Consider the following 17,259-nt stretch of genomic DNA (forward strand, 5'->3'; position numbering starts at 1 on the left):
GACTGCTTCTGTATGTTCAAACCTGGCGATGATGACAGGCTGGATTCTGCCGGACTTTCCTGACTAGTCCCAGGATGAGGGCTGCCGGGGCTGCTGATCTGCTCTAAGCCTGATCTGTTTCTCTTATAGTAGTTATAAATCGTGCCTCCCTGTCTTTTCATTCTCAACTGGAAAAAAAACGTTTTGTTACTCCTAGCATGCATGACTTCTCTTATCAAAGCAAAATGCAACATTTCGTGTCCAAAATGACACACAAGGAAATTAATGAATACAGACTACATTATTACAGCCTAGAAATATCAGAACACAACAATAGGACATGTCTAGTGACTGCAATCTATCCAGGGGCGTGCATACATAGACACTAGGTGGTGCTAAAGCACTAGGAAGTTTGCCCTTTATCAACGAAAATGCCCTTTTGAAACTCGTTTTTTATTTTTATTATTAAGATTTTACTGAGGTCGGTTTTAAAATGATCTTTTGAAAACCTGAGCCATTAAAAACGACTGAAACAATGCCCCGAAATGAGCCACCTCCTTACACACCCGACCAGCCTATCTCTCTTCCTTTGTCACGTGAACTTGCGCGGTCGCCCGCAGGGCATGCCAGATGCGCAGCATCATAGCAGTTCAGTAAGCATCTTCAGATAGCAGGAACGGTCGCTGACAGGCTGCTTCTCCCGTGCCCCATTAGCCAGGTAATATACAGATCAAGCTAAATCATTTTGTTGTGCATTAAAATGTCTCATTCAGCAGCACCAAACATGCATTTTGCAGACTGGTCACCTGATAAACTAGTTAAACTAGATAAAGTTTTACACTGTAGCACAAGTCAATGACAGATAACGTGAGGACGACCACATGGGCTACAAATAATTTCGGTAGAGTTTGCAATTGCAAATCTATGTGTTAAGACAAACGTTTTCTGTTGTATAGGTTTTGTTAGGAAACATTAATTAACAAATTTTGGTCTCTTTATTGTCTTAATTGTATATTGATTTAGTAATTGCAGCACAATGCCAAGAAAGGAGGGTTAATCGTATTGAAAAACCTTAAAAGCTGTTCACATTTTATTTTTAAGTGGTTTGTACAAAATCAGCAGGTATTAAAATAGCTATTATTTTGTAGGCTACCATAAGTCATATCCACGTGACAAGACTTCCAGTCATGTTGCCTTATTAGCCCATTATTTAAACTAATGTGGCATATTTGTTAAAGCTATTATTATTATTATTATTATTATCATTATTATTGTCATGATGGTTATTATTATTATTATATTGTAGCCAGTCACAGCAGGGAAGCTCTATACTATCAACATCTACCAGGACAGGAGATGAGGAAGAGTTCAGGGAAGACACAGAGACAGAAAAAGACCAGGATGAGTGAGAGCAGATGGGTGAGGGAGAACAGCAGGATGAGGGAAAACAGGGAGATGAGGGGGAGATGAGGGAAAACAGGGAGATGAGCCAGATGAACGAACAAGAAAGATGAGCAAGCGTACGCTTTAGTCTGTTCTGTTGGTGGTGTGACTTTTTTTCATTGAAAACTCACGTTTATAGAATGTTACAAATAAAAGTCAAAATTCATTCAACATGCGTGTGTATTTTTTTTTATAATTAAGTGTTACACGTGCGCTAAAAAGTGCCCTCCCCCCCTCCTGAGCACCTGCCCCCCAAAATGTCTGTGCACGCCTCTGAATCTATCCATTCAATTAAGGTTTCAGCCTGCCATAACTTTACTGTGGATTACATTTGTCTGCTGCCCTGAGACTAGCTAACTACATCGGTCGTGAATTATCTACGACTAGTAATGCATTTCATGACATGGGCAAACGGTTCTGATCAAAGATATTGCTGGTTTCATAATTCAGAAGGTTCTAGACACGGACATTAAAAAAAAATGAAATAGTTTCCGTTCTCGTCAGCAGTATTTTCAGCAGACATGGGTATGAAATCACAGAAATTGACACTGAAACGCATCAATATCACCCACCTGCACCTGTCTGTTTACAGCCAGACTAGCTTCTAGCCGCCCTTCGTGAAAAGCAAGGGCTTCTCCTTATCATTCTGATTTATGAAACGGACATCAATTGAACAGAGGATGATCCTCATTGACTGAACTCATCAAACTCTTAGTTATTGAGCTTCTTTTATGAATATAATCTGTGGACATGCAGCCTACTCACCGATATGCGTCAGTCGGTCCAAACGAGAATAAAAGCCATCTCGAGAGCGAGCAGCCTTTTCCCAAAGAACGTTGTATATAATGTTTTGCAGCTTGTTGCACTCGGTGGCTCCACAGGCGCTTTAGTTCTTCTTCTTTCACACTAGATTCACGACTGGAAAGGGGCTGCATAGCGCATGCTGCATTGCGCCATCTACTGTACAGGAAGAACATCGCAGTCAAAGACTTCAGACGTGCAACTGTTTTAGCGGTGCCGTCAATCATCTGGGGTGGCAGTTGGGGTAGCCAATCAGATTTCGGGGGAGTCAATTGCTCCCGTAGCCACCCCTATAGATCCGCCCCTGGATATACTTAAGTATATTCTGCTGTAAAATTAGCCTATATTTTCGTTTTTTACTCCAGGATTCAACCTCTGCTGTTTCACAGGGTGCACAGCTTTGAGTGGTAACTAGGTGACTGCCAGAGAGTAACCCAGACAAACTTATCGGACTGATCCAATCAGCCCTCTGACAACCAGTCGCCTGGAACGCTGGTTGAACAGAGCATCGCTTTGGACAGACACGCTGCACAGGTTTTACCAGCAACCTCCTCCTCACGCCGCTCTCTCTTGTTGTTCCCGCAAAATCGAAGTAGTTCTTATCCGCCCATGATGCACGAATTATTGCCTGCCCGCTCTCGCTCGCATTAAAAAAACACGACCTTACATTGTCTAAAATCCGCAAAATTCGTTTCTTTCCATGAGTTTTTCCAAAATCTGTTAAAAGTCGTGATATTTATGAGCTTGACAACAGGAGTTCCTGCTCGCTTGCCATTTTTTCCGCGCAGATCGGTCTGTGTAGTTTTTGTAGTTGCCCCATCAAAAATTCTGGAGAGGTGTGAAAGCCCAAAATGACGTAATTTGGCCACACCGACCTTGCGGACAAGTTCAACATAAACCAAGCTTAAGACTGGCCCACCATAAAGACTTTTACAACCTGGTCTGACTATATACTCCCAAAACGTCAGGACTGCTTTCTATAGATAGACTTTGACACATTCAAGCATCATGAGCTGGACACACACACAGGAACAGTTCTGGACTATATTTCTTATGCATTAGGAATGCCACTGTAAACAAAGATTTCCTAATCAGAAACCTTGGATGACCAGCTAGGTCCGCTCTCTTCTCTGGGCCTGCAGGCCTACCTTTAGGACAGGAGATAGAGCTTGATGCAGAGCTGCCAGACCTGGCCTGAAAGAGGAGGGGAAACCGCAAAGATGGACCATAGGATGCAGACTGAGTCCCAACTGTCCAGTAACAGGGCACAGGAGATGTGGCGAGCACAACACAAAATTTCTAACTTTAGAGGTTGTGATGTGTCAACAGTGAACCTGAGTGCGCCACTGGTAGAGTTGCTAAACAGATTCTTTGCTCGGTTTCACTGATCCCAGCAGCACCTATCTGTTCCTGCCCTCCCCTTAAGCTCGGCATACACTGTGCGATTTTCGGGGTGATTTTCCAGTCGTCCGAGAATATTTCGATTGGGCCGACTTTAAGCCTGATGGTGCTTCATGAATCGTGTAGTGTACAGGGGGTAACGATGAGCAATCAGCCTCTCACGACCACCTCCCGATCAGGAATCGGGAGAAAATCAAACGTGACTCGTCTATGGCTTCCAGATAGGCAAGTCAGGGCAGCTCCATCTCACTGCGGAGCTGAGTCCGACGTGGTTTTTAGTTGCACAGTGTGAGCAGGTAGATCGCATTAGAGCGTCTTGCTGCACATAAATCGTGAGCTGTGAACTCACACTGTACGACTAAAGCCTGCTGTTTAGTCGTACAGTGTGAACAGTAGCTGCGTGCAACGATTGAAAAAATTCACACAGTGTACGCTCGGCTTAAGGCAGCACAGAAGACCATTGCCGCCCTTTCCACTACTTAATGGATATTTACTCCTCCTACTGGGTCAACAGAGCCAATGCAGTGACCAAAGACTGCTCCCACCCTGGCTCTGTTCTATTTGACCTTTTGTCCTCTGGGAGGCGTTACAGGAACATTAAGACAACAACAGACATACTCAAAAAAAAAAAAGATTTTGTCCAAAAGATATAAATGTCCTGATCTTCCATATAAAGTTTGTATTCTTTCAATATATGTATATATAGCATATTTACTCCTCTTTAAAAAAAAATCATGATTGTACACTGATGTTTACATTTTCAATTGTATATATTTCACATATGTAATATTCTTCTACTCTGTCTACATTAATATTGGTGGCTTTCAATTGTTTTGTAATGTGTACGATGACAATAAAGGCATTTTGATCCTGATTTGTAAATGACTTCAACTTAAAAAAAAGATGTCTAGAGTGTGATATATTTATCTTCTGCCAAGATGTATAAGCTTTCGTGTAACAAAAGATGATGGAATTTTCCTTTTAATGATTTATCCTATCATAAATAAGTCCATATGACCAATTCTTCTTGTGTGTCAACAGCAGTGGTTTGTGTCAGAGCAGATCTGAAATACTTTGTTTAATTTTCTAAATGGGTGCACATTTCTGTGCTTTAATCTGTCAGTCCAGTGCTTACAACAGAGGTAGTGGAGCATGCTGCAGCATCTGTTTGCAGACTCACATGCTGATTAATTGTGTTTGGATGGAAATAGGTGGTTTTTCATCTCTGTGGTGGCCTGCTCCAGCCCCACCAAATATTTGCGCTCGCTTAACATCTCTACAACCTGCCGTGATTAGCTCATATTCAAACACAAGTAAATGCTAATGCACTCTGCTCCTTTCACGTGGGATTTCTTCCAGTTTCTTAGATCTACTTTACATCCCTGGATTATAAGGAAATGTTTCTGAAGTGGCTTTTGGCTCAGGCTCTTTGTCTTGGATAGGCCTTATTTGTTTCATGTCAGCGCCAGCTTTGCAGGTGTGCTTTGACCCCTACCTTCTAATGCCTAATGGTTGTGTTATCTTCTGAAGATAAAGATCTAATTTTAAGGTGTAGGCTGAAACAGATTGGTTTCAGGATTATAACATTGGCCCACCAAAGTTTCTGCTTTTGACAATGGTACAATAAATACAGAGCAAAATCAAGGTAAGGTAGTTTTAGTTTGAGATTTCTGTTTTAAAAACAAATCAGTCATCATTGCTAATAGAAAATTAATTGAATTTATTTAATACTTTTTTGTAAAGCCACCTTCCACCAATATGACAGTATTAATTCTTCTAGGTTTTAGAGCATCTAACATGGTTGCAGCAAAAGCTTTTTTTGGTTTAACTATGGATCTCTAGGTGCATATTTATTATACTTGGGTCCAAAGCACCATTGATGAGACTTGTGCTGCCTTGAGCAAATTTGCATGTATGTACTTAGAGGTAATAATAACAAAATAAAAGGGTAGATGACCGTGAAGGTAAAACAACCATTAGTGACTTGTGTTACTTTACACAATTAACTTCAAACGTGGATAGTAACTGAAAAGTATATTTTTTTTGAACGTTAAAAAACAGCAGGACTTTGATACTCAGGACCAGCTAACTTCTATTTGCAATAAAAGGCAATATCTGTATCTCCTTGGATGTTGTTAATATGTTCAACACAGAGATGATACATGCACTGACTGTTGGGATCCTCAGGCTTGCCCACCAGAGGGCAAGCCTCTTCTGTCTCTTGTTATTTTCTCTTAGGGCTGGAGTTACTGTTGGGATCTGGAGATTACCCTCTGTCTCCAGCAGAGTGCGCCGTGGGTCTTCTGGAGCTGGAATCTTCCAGCACACCTGTTATTCATCTACAGTGATGGGACTAACGGCGTTGAAAGTAACGGCGTTACTAACGCCGTTACCTTGTTTTAGTAACGAGTAATCTAACTAATTACTTTGACTGTAACTATAACGCAGTTACCATTCCATACACCCCGTTACTGCGCGTTACTCAGGTCGCACAATGAACCTTTTTTCATGATAGGACTCGTGCGCAGCTGGTTAGTGCAACGTTAGTGCAGAAAAAAATATTGTTTGTGCTTCTTTTGTTTAAGAGATATTAAAGATTATTTTTTAGGTCATCCAGAGGTGCGCGCCTTGTCATGAGAGAGGGGAGGATGAGAATGGCTGATGAATAGTGAGATTCCGTCTGTCAGTTGGGTGTTTCTGCTGGCGGGTGTTGAATACAGCACACACAGAGAGATGGAGAGTGAGGAGGATCCAGCAGCAAAACAGCGTTTTCTACATGGAAATACCGGTGTTACGTCGAGCTGCGTTTCCCCATCACATAACGGTTTCCCCTGCATCTCTGCACAGCGCAGGCGGCAAGAATCACCGCGCAAGCGACAGGAAACGCGCATGCTCGCTAAAGGCGCGCCACAGTCGCCCTGTGCTCGCGCCACAGGAAAACTATGGAGAGCGTGAACGATCAAATGAAAGGGAGAAATCTGGATGGATGGATGGATGGATGGATGGATGGATACTCTGCCTTTTCAACCTACTGTATTTTTTATTTTAAACATTATTTGATGGCCTTTGTGGCAGGGATGGAGATCCATATTTTATGTCACACACAGAGTATACATCTAGATAGATAGATGATAGATAGATGTTGCAGTATCTATAACAACCCAAACACACAGGATTTCAGAATTAGACATCCCCAGTTATTAATTTCATATACTCACCAGATCTGAATGCCCTGTTAAAAAACTTCACATGGCGTTCCCCCCTGATGTAATTTACATTGAGTTACAAGAAATGCAAAACTCTCTGCAGGTTCTTGTCTTTGTCGTCCGCTCTATTCAGCTGGCTTTGGAAACACACCGCGAGAAGGTGGGGGCTGGGTGGTGATGTTTACGGGGGCGAGAAACGCAAAAGTAACGCAATAGTTACTTTTACTAGTAACTAGTTACTTTTATTGTGGAGTAACTCAGTTAGTAACTCAGTTACTTTTTGGGAGAAGTAACTAGTAACTATAACTAATTACTTTTTCAAAGTAACGTGCCCAACACTGTTCATCTACTCATCAGGAGACCTCCCCTTTATAAGCTCCTGCCGGACCTTGCTTCCACGCCGCAGTGTTGATCTTAGTTTGGTAGCTACCTGAGCCTCTGTTACAGATTTAATCTTAGTTGTCTCAAGTGTGAGATCAGATTCTAATCTCTCATTTGTCTGTGCCTCACAGGAAACCTGTCTCTAGCCTGAAGCTCTAGGTGAGCCTAACCTGCTAATCTGCCCTGGTGAGCCAACCTGAAGATTCCTATGTGGATTTAACCTGAAGACTTCTATGTGGAGTTTACCTGAAAATTCCTATGTGGAATCAGCCTGAAGAATCCTATGTGGATATTCCCTGTTGTTCTCTGCAATGAGCTGGATGCTCAGCCTGAAGAATCCTATGTGGATATTCCGTGTTGTTCTCTGCAGTGAGCTGGAAGCTCAGATCAAGGTCTGCCATGCTAAGCCTGAAGCTAGACGCTTAGCTTCTCATGAACTCTGCTAACCAACAGTCTCCGGTCCCAGTCAAGACTTCAGTGAACCAGTCTCAGAACTTGTTTATGATCTCGTGTTCAGAACTTTTAATAAACATTTGAATTTTTTCCCTGCCTCCTCAGTGTGTTCTGCATATGGGCTTGCTCCTTTGATCCATCATGACACTGACAGATTTTGTGGTAAAAATGCCATGAGTTGTAATACTTATGCCATGCCAGTGAAGGGCGAGGAACACAGGCATAAAGTAGATAGGATAATGTAGAAGAACACGGTGAAAAAATGCTACATTGGCATAAAACGGTGCATAATTTTAAAACAAACTAAGGTACTGTCCAGCCTTGCTAGTTGGTGTTCACTGTTTTAAAAGAGCAAAGCAAAGGCAGTTACCCTCTTGCAGTTATTTTCTTATGAATAAATATCTACACAAACAGTCATGGAGAAAATACTTGACCGTTCTTTTTCATCTTTTTTGTGCATCCCAAGGACATTTCTGTTTGGACTTTGCATGTTCTTCTTGTATCTGTGTGGGTTTTCTCCAGGTTCTCCAGTATTCTCCCACAGTCCAAAAACCTGCATGTTAAGTTGATGAAAGATTCCAAATTGCCCTTACGAGTGAGTGTGCATGTGCATTGTTATTTGTCTTGGACTGGTAGACTGTCAAGGGTGCACCTCACCTCTCGCCCATTGACTACTGGGATAGGCTGCTGGTAACCAGGCAACAAAACAGTCATTGGCTAAAAATAACACAAGTAATCTCAAGAAACACATGTAGAAAGAGTGTACTGCAACTTTAAGCTAGAGTCTAAACACGCTGTTGCTAGAAGTTGGAAATGATGGTGCGAACAAATCTAAACAACAAAAGTTGGATTTCTCCAGACGAGAGATGAAGATGTTTGTCCCAGGAGAAGTGAGACTGCTGGAGTCAGAGTATGTCGTGCAGGATACACTACTGTAACTCTTTCTTAAGATGAGTCACACTGCATTTTGAAAAGCTTGTCAGAAAAGTGCTTGTTCAACCAAATTGCAAGATAAAAACCAATCTCTAAAGGTGTAGTCCTGCTGTTAAGGCCATGTTTCCACATACCATTCATTGAATAATAATAATTCAATCTGAAAAACTCAGATGAAGAGAAAGGACAATTCGAAGAAATTTATTGATACAATTGATCTTTGGTGCTCAGACCTCGGCAGGAAACATAGCACTGAATTTTGATAGATATGCAGGAACATGAGAAAAGAACATGGCCATTTCCCCCCAGGCCTGATACTGGTGGTAGTGTAGAGATAGATGAAGTTGGTCAGTCTGTAGACTGCTAGTTAGCGAGACGGTATGCTGAGCTTGATGGGGAGATCCAGTGGATTGCATGAGCTGATACTAGAGCTTCACTCAGGGACCTGGAAGATGGAAGTCCAGTTGGATAACACAGGTTGAGAGGACCTGTCCATGATGAGCAAGTATGAAGCGATAGTGGGGAGGAAAAGCTCCCCGTTGGGAAGAAACCTCTGACGGAACCAGGCTCAACGTGGCGGTCTTCTGCCGGACCGGTTGAGATAAGACGTGGAACGCAGAAAGAGTCCAGTAGCAATGAAACTCCAATGAAGCTTTAGCTACGATGGTGGAGGAGGGACTGGTGGTGGGTTGAAACGGGTTCATAAGAATTAAGTCACACAGCGCTTCCACTGCCTGCGCACTAGGTAGCAGACGAGTTGCGGCTCGTAGGCCTTTTAAGATGAACTTTGGATGCCTATTGGCTTTCATGGAGGTGTGGTTCAAAGCTTTTAGCTGTGTCGTAGGTGGATGTAGGCAAACAATCAGTTTCTTCAGTTTGACTTCTGCCTAGTAAAAACTACTGACATGTTTTATTTCATGGAAACGTGACCGTTTTGCTCTAAAACATCAAATTTTTATCTTATTATAAACAAGAACCATCTTCTTATCTACATAGTTGTATTGCAACTCACTTGTGAAACGACACACACCAAAATAGTCCAGGTTAGTTTCCAATGTTTTCAGATGTGTAAATGAAATAATAATTTCATATTAATTTATGAAATTAATATATTTCATAAATGAACCTCTAGTTGCATTTAAAATTCCAATAACATTTTTTTCAAAAATTCTTTGACATTTTAAATCATTAAAAAGTAACTGCATAGTTATCTTACCTGAGTTATTTACTCTTACTTTTTTGGCAGTAACTATAACTAATTACTTTTTAAGTAACAGGGAACTCTGCTTGGCCTTGACCTTTACTATCTACCAATCTTTTCTTTGGTATAGAATGCTTCATGGGTAGTTATTACTTAATTGCCTCTTGTTCTTTGGGGTTTAGGTGCTATCATCATGCTCTATATGCTTGCTTTTCTCAGAAAGTACCAAATCATTTATTTGGCCACTCCCATTGTTTCATATTTAACTTCCAACTCCTAAAGCAGCACCTGGAATCAATCCCCTTCGGATCTTAAACTTGCTCATCTAAAGAAGAAATAATAGGTCTTAACTTGTCCTATAAAAATTTATAAAAAAAAAAAAAAAAAAAAAAATATATATATATATATATATATATATATATATATATATATATATATATATATATATATATATATATATATATATATATATATATATATATATTCTGTTGTTTAATCAACAAGTAAAAATAACAGATAATTTCCTCATGATTGAAAATTTTCCTCATTCTGACAAAACTGGAAGTACTTGGCTTCAAAGCAGAGAGAATCTATTCTCAAATTCACTTAATTACAACCCAAAGCCGATCCTCAGCAGCTGGAAGGGCTCAGATTTGACTCCTCAATCTCTTAACTATTCTTGACATGAACACTCAGTATAACTTTATCACTCCAAGGCCAGCTGCTTTTGTTCCCTGTTTTTAGGCATCAACATCAGAGACTTGACTACATCCCTTGAGGCGCTGTAATCCACCAATCGACCAACGCCCGTTAAGACCTAAGGTTCATTTTTCATTGGAGTCAGTTCTTTTTATAATGGAGCACGTCATTCTCCCAGGCCACAGAAAAGGCAGATACCTCACTTTACTACACCACAGAGAGGCTCTGCTGAGGAAAACAGACCAAGCATGGCCACTGCACCCTTACAGATGTGCCTAGTGGCTGTGCCCGACACAGGAAGCCTTTAAAAAGCAAATCAATCACTGTGGAAACTGGGAGGAGGGAGTAGAAACCCCCCCCCAAAACTCTTGTGAGTGGGTAGTTTGCCATGGAGTAAGACGCAAAACAGAGTTTATACCAAATATAAGTTTGAAACTTATATTTATATAACTTGGAAACTTGTCTTTTTTTTCATAAATATAAGATGTCTGAGGAAGTCTTATATTTTAAATGACTGAAATGCAAAACAGCTGAAGTCTCTGAAAAATCGAAAGTGAAAGGAGAAAATAAATAAAGAATAGTTGGTATTTGCCAAGACTGAGAACTTTTTTCAAAGCTCTGTTTAATCCTGAGAGAAATGACTTTAGTGCTGATAAACCATTAACTTCCCTCTCTGGTTTCTCACTTGAAATACTGAGATGAATGTTGACTATTTTCAATACACAGATTTTTTTTTTAAGATAAAGAGTTCCCATCAATAATGATCTACAGCCCTTTATTCCCTTCACACAGCTGTTGTGTGTGTTAACTAAATTCAGTGTATTTTCAGATTTAAAAGCTCATTCCTGCCTTGGGTTTCTTCCTGTCATTTTGTATGAGGTTAAAACAGACCCTGCAGCTCTTACCATATCCAAGATATGTTATATTCTGGTTTGTCATCCATATGCAGAAAATGTTATACTCTTTTACAGGTTTTACTTATGCAATACAAAAATCATGTTAATAATAAATATTCCTCTTGCTATCTTCTACTCATAAACAATATGAGCTGAGTTAAGTAACAGCTTTATAGTCAAGAACACACATTTAGGTTTTTTTTATATTTGCTACTTCCTTTTTTTGGCAATCGTTCAGATTGTTTGTAAATAATTGAATAAAATAATCTGATTTTTAATTAATCAAAAAAAAGGGGCTTACATTATCCTAGCCACATCAACAATTATGATCTGAGGTTTGAAAAAAAATGCTTTGCTGTTGCCGGCTAACCGGCAGCAAAGAGAAGTACTGCGTAGTTCAGATTCAGTCACACTCATGTGACTTTTTATATTAGACCAGGTTTGAGCAGACAAGCTCCTCCTGTGTGGGCAGCCTCCTGCACTGATTGTTGATTTCCCCCCTCAAACTGTGTGGGATGAATGGATCGGGCCATGTAGCCTCTATGGACTTCGGGCTCTGCACTTGTTTCTGCAGACAACATTTAATTAAGGAGGGTGCTTCCTGTAAATCTAATGTTCTTGTTCCTGCCTGTACTTTTTGCTTGGTAGTAACGTGGATGTTCTTGTACCCTCACACATGCTGATGGTTTAAACTTTGAGCTGCTACCAAACCAGACAGCCTCTCCCGGTAGCTCTGACTTTCACCCATCCAAACATTAATCTCCAGCTTTACACAGTTTGCTTTCCTGACTCATGCTATTTTCTCTAAAGTTTTAACCAGTCGTCCCTCACAGGAATGAGCTGAATTTGGACTATGGTTAAAAAGAGGCAGGATTGCTTTCTAGACTGGAAGCTTAGAACTTTCTGCTACCAGCTAGCAGACAATGAAGTTTCATCAAAAAATTTGAACCCCTCTGTAGAGCTCCTATAAAAGCCATGTTCACCCACAACACTTCCCCTGTTCCCATGAATAGCCCTAAGAGGAGCCCACATTGGAAGAGACAACCTGAATCTCTGCTGGCAAGCACCACATTCCTCAAACACAAAGGTTGGGTTTGAGTATAGCTGCTTCTAACGAAAGGATATCTGCACATATTTTTCTAAGTTTTAAAGGAGAGGCTTGGAACCAAAGACCACCATTGTGAACCTCTCATCTTCCTTTGAACAATAATAAACTAGAAAAAAGCAAGAGAGAGAGCAAAGACCTGTTGTTTGTTCTCTGAGGGAAGTGATGTCGGGGGGGAACTGGAAATTTCCGGGAAAGGGGCTTTTGTCTCAGCCAAATCAGGGGGGTTGGTGTATGACAGTAATTCAGTGGTCAGGCTTTGATCAGACTGATATCCTCTTTTTTATAGCAATGCTGTATCACAACAAGTGGTTGAGCGACAGAAATGAGACATGGTACCAGGAGAACTGCAAAAAACTTAAACTGGTCTCCACCTAGGAACCACGAAACAATCTGGAGAAAAGACAAACACCAAACCCTCTCTAACCACTGGCCCCCGGGATGGGGATATGAATTCTAGAATAACACAACTCAAAATAACCTACAAACATAATAAAACAATGATCATCATGATAATTAGAGACCATGCAAAGTTAGGCAGGTGAGTGAAATGACTGGAAATCTTAGAAGTTCATGCAAAGACAAATAGTCTTTGTCTTTGAATGCTCCAAACCTATTTGAACATCAAGTGTCATTCCAATTCAGTGTAACCAAGGATGCCAATATAGCGATGCAAGGTGGCGCAGCAAAAAGGTTCTGGGTTTGATTCCTGGCCAGGGGTCTTACTGCATGGAATTTCCATGTTCTCCCTGTGCATGCATGGGCTCTCTGCGGGTACTCCGGCTTTCTCCCAAAGTCTAAACACGTAACTGTTTGGACAAAACCCTCTCTAAATTGTCCTTAGGCGTGGGTGTGTGTGTTCATGGTTGTGCGTCTTTGTGTGTCTGACTGGCGACTTCTCCAGAGTGTACCCTGCCTCTCGCCCATAGACAGCCAGAGATGGGTACAGACCCCACCATGACCCTGAAAAGGACTAAGCGGGAGAAGATAGATGGATGGATAGATGCTAAAATTGTGGTACACATAATTTCATGTAGAAAAGAAGAAAGTATATTTCTTGACTGAGGTCATATCATATCCAAAATCCACTAATGCTTTTCCGTATCTTTACTTCTGCTCTTTTACTTTTTAATTTTTGCACATTGATGTTAGTTGTACCTGTCTGACTAAGGGGGGAAAAGTTCACAAGTACATATATGTAATACTGTCTTCTTTTATTTCAAAGTCAAATATTTACCAGGACATACTGCTGCCAGACAACAAACTCACGCATATGTTTAAGAACCTTTAGTCTTTGTCAAGATCTCCCTCCCCACATGCCTTATGTCTCAGTATGTAAAGCTGAGCCAGTAATTCCCTGACTTTAAATTTATGATAGCACCTGTCTGTTATCACAGATCAAAATGTTTCAACATAAACTGTTCCAGCAAGCATGGGAATTCCCATCAAATCCAGCCTCAGAATCCCCCCAGATCATCAACAACTTTGTTCTTGCCATTAAAGATAAAGCTCCAAAATCTTCAGCAACCATTACTCTTAATGATCTGCTTAACCAGCAGCATTACGCCACAGCTTGAAAGCAAAAAGACAGACAACTTCAAAAGGTGCATAAGGTCTTGCTTGGTTTGTGTTATGCAGACGTTTTTCTCCTTATCCGCTGTGCAACTTGTACGATGAAGAAGTGATAAAGGGAAACTGTCTCTGCGTACGTGGCGTTTTTTTGGAACTGTGAAGCTGTGTTTGTGTGCGTGTTGACATACAAACAGTCTGGAAGCAAGTAAGAACCAGGAAATAGATACTGAATGTATGCAGAGAACACTTGTCTTTGAAATGAAACCATATCAGTTGTAACATGCCCAAACTCGCCTGTAATATTTAGTACTTTTACAGATTTTGAGGCTTTATTAGGGCAATCTTAATGTTTTGTCTTTTTAACAAGATAACACTTTGTTGATAAAACACAGGGTAATGCATCGATTTGTTTTGCCTTTAAACAACTTATTTACTATTTCTTTTTTTCAGGCATTCTCCCTCTGTTGTGTCTCTTATGATCAGGTTTGTATCTAGTTTACCCTCATTCTCAGGCCCGGGAGGCAGATCTTGTTTACTGTCTAGACAAGTTTGCTTATGGTGTCTCAGTCTTTTTTTTTTAACTCCATATGTGTGTATCTGTTTTTGTGTGCTCCTGAATGTGTGATTATCATCACAGGAGCCTTGAAGAGTGTTTTAATGCTCCCCCTTTGTAAATTCTTGCTGTTTCTTTAAAAGTCAAAGAACAAATGAGTATTCAAACCTCTGCCCCTATTGAGTTCATTCATAAGGTCTAAACCAGGGGTCTTCAACCTTTTCCAGGCCAAGGACCCCAAAATTGATGACGAGATGGAGCGGGGACCCCCTAATTATATATATGGTATGAAATTGTGTTATATCAAACTGGTCCTATATTCACTCTATTACATATGGAGTCATTTGTAATCATATGTAATATGGAGTCATTTCGGCCTGGAATTATTAAAGTTTTTCTGATTCTGATTCCTGGTTGATGGGACAGGTGTTGTGAATAAAAAGTGCCCAGCTTGAAAGAGCTGAATGTGTGGCTGAATGTGTGCATTCTCCATTTATCTGTTTACTACAGTGTGTTGAATTCATGCAAATGTGTATTTAAAGTTATTTCAATTAGTGGAAACAATTGCAGTAGGGAATGTAAAAAAAAGGACTAATCAACCAAAACTTTGGTGACCCCCGTGCAGTACCTCCATGGACCCCCTGTTGAAGACCTCCTGTCTAAACTTTTCATCAAACTTTTTATACAATAATATAGCTTAAAAGTGTTCTTTGTGAAAAGATACTTTGAATTGTCATCAATTTTAAAAACTCCTTTACTTTAAGAGTATTAAACAACCATCAGTTAGACTTTATCAATTATTATGTTTAACACAAACTTCAAATCCGTCAATCAAATGACAGGAATATAGAATTGCTGAAGTTCAAAGGCAGCATTGTATGGACGAATTTGTAAGTTATTTTAACATCTTCTAAATGTCCTCGTCAGGCTTCATTTCAGACGGATCTGTAGAAACTTTGAAATGTAATGTCATTAACACCATTAACACCATGAACACCTGTTTAAATCAATGCTATAATGTAAGTAATTATGCTAGATCTGAAAATAAAATGGTCCTAGCAAGTTGAACCTAATAAAAGACCATACTGACATAAACACTGCCAAGGCAAGGATATTATTCTGACAGATTTAGACAGAATTGTTTTCATTTAACCAAAAGGTTTGTGATATGAAATGAAACAGGCATATGCAAAATATAGAATACTATAACAGAACTTGACATATAAATAGGTTAAATTCAATTAAGAAATACTCTATTGATCCCAAGGAGATCAACATTTATTGTTACCCATATTATAAGGGTCCCTTCAACAAGTTGTCTGCAGGCAGAAAGGATCTCCTGTAGCACTCTGTCTTATATTGTAACTTGAGACATTGAAATAGAATGTCTGAAAAGAATCTTCTTAATCTTTAATTTAAAGCTTTGTTGGAATTCATTTGTATTTTGACAATTTGTCTGATGATTAGGAGGAATCTCTGCTATTAATCTAATCTTTAGTGTCCATCCATTTTCTGACCCGCTTATCCCTGCTGGGGTCCCGAGCAGCAGGCTATGGGTGAGAGGTACACCCTGGTTGTCAGTCTATTGCAGGGCAACACAGAGGCAAACGGCACACGCAAGCATTCACTCACACACTGACACCTAAGGAGAATTTAGAGAAGCCAATTAACCTAACAGTCATGTTTTTGGACTATGGGAAAAGCCGGAGTACCCGGAGAGAACCAAAGCATGCACAGGGAGAACATGCGAACTAGACGCAGAAAGACCCCGAGCCAGGAATCAAACCGAGAAACTTCTTGCTGCAAGGCAACAGTGCTACCTGCTGCAGATCTTGTGCAGCCAATCTTTAGTGTCTTCAAACAATTTCAAGATCAAACCGCAATCAGAAGTAGGGCTCAGGCAATAAAAAAAAAATCAAGCTAATTAATTACAGGATTTGTAAATAATGAATCTAATTCATCACATTTTAATCCTATATCTGCTAAAGTAGTCATAGGGCCCTCAAGGGCCACAGTCCTTAAAGGTTTTCATGCAAACCTGCTCCCGCACAGCCTATGAAATTCTGTACAGTGACTCATTGATTAGAATCATGTGTGTTGGGGCAGAAAAATGAGGTAACCTTGCAGGATGAGGGTCAAGGTTCCCAATCACTTGGCTGAATGTAGCCAAATAAAGAATTTGATTTCTAGGACATTACAAAATTGTTGTCCAATTCAGTTTTCCTCTGGTGGCTTTTCTCATTCCTTTAACAGATTCAGCAAGCATGGGATTGGTGACGTGTGCTCACTGTAGCGCTAGTAGCTGTAGCCCCTTAACTTCTCCTGACATGTTTTGCATTCAAATGATACATCAAGCTGTTGCAGCTTCGGTAATAAGAGAATTCTTTTTACAATAATTACAAATCATGTTGCTGTGCTTGACAGTCCTGTCTTCATTCTTTTTGAAATAAAATTCGCAATTCAGAACTTCTTCTTCTTCTTCTGGTGTTGGTGGTTGGAAAAAAAAAGCTTTAGTTGCATTACTGACACCCACCCTGGTCATTCAGTGCCCGAAATGTAAAATGCTTGCGCATTGAACTGGAAATTAATCACAAAAATGTATTTTATAATGCATTACTTTGTAGATAATTCATCCA

General features: G+C 40.2%; 1 protein-coding gene across 1 annotated transcript in view; it reads right to left on the reverse strand.

Moving 5' to 3' along the window:
* LOC119789026 overlaps positions 1-17,259 on the reverse strand; it is a 30,565-nt gene that overhangs the window by 1,083 nt on the left and 12,223 nt on the right. Inside the window, exon 4 of the mRNA XM_038293776.1 lies at positions 2,188-2,242. Coding sequence (XP_038149704.1) covers positions 2,188-2,242 — 55 coding nt within the window. The remainder of the gene's footprint in view (positions 1-2,187; positions 2,243-17,259) is intronic.

Source organism: Cyprinodon tularosa, unplaced genomic scaffold, assembly GCF_016077235.1.
Source record: "Cyprinodon tularosa strain WSP-4 unplaced genomic scaffold, ASM1607723v1 ctg109, whole genome shotgun sequence".
NCBI lineage: Eukaryota > Metazoa > Chordata > Actinopteri > Cyprinodontiformes > Cyprinodontidae > Cyprinodon > Cyprinodon tularosa.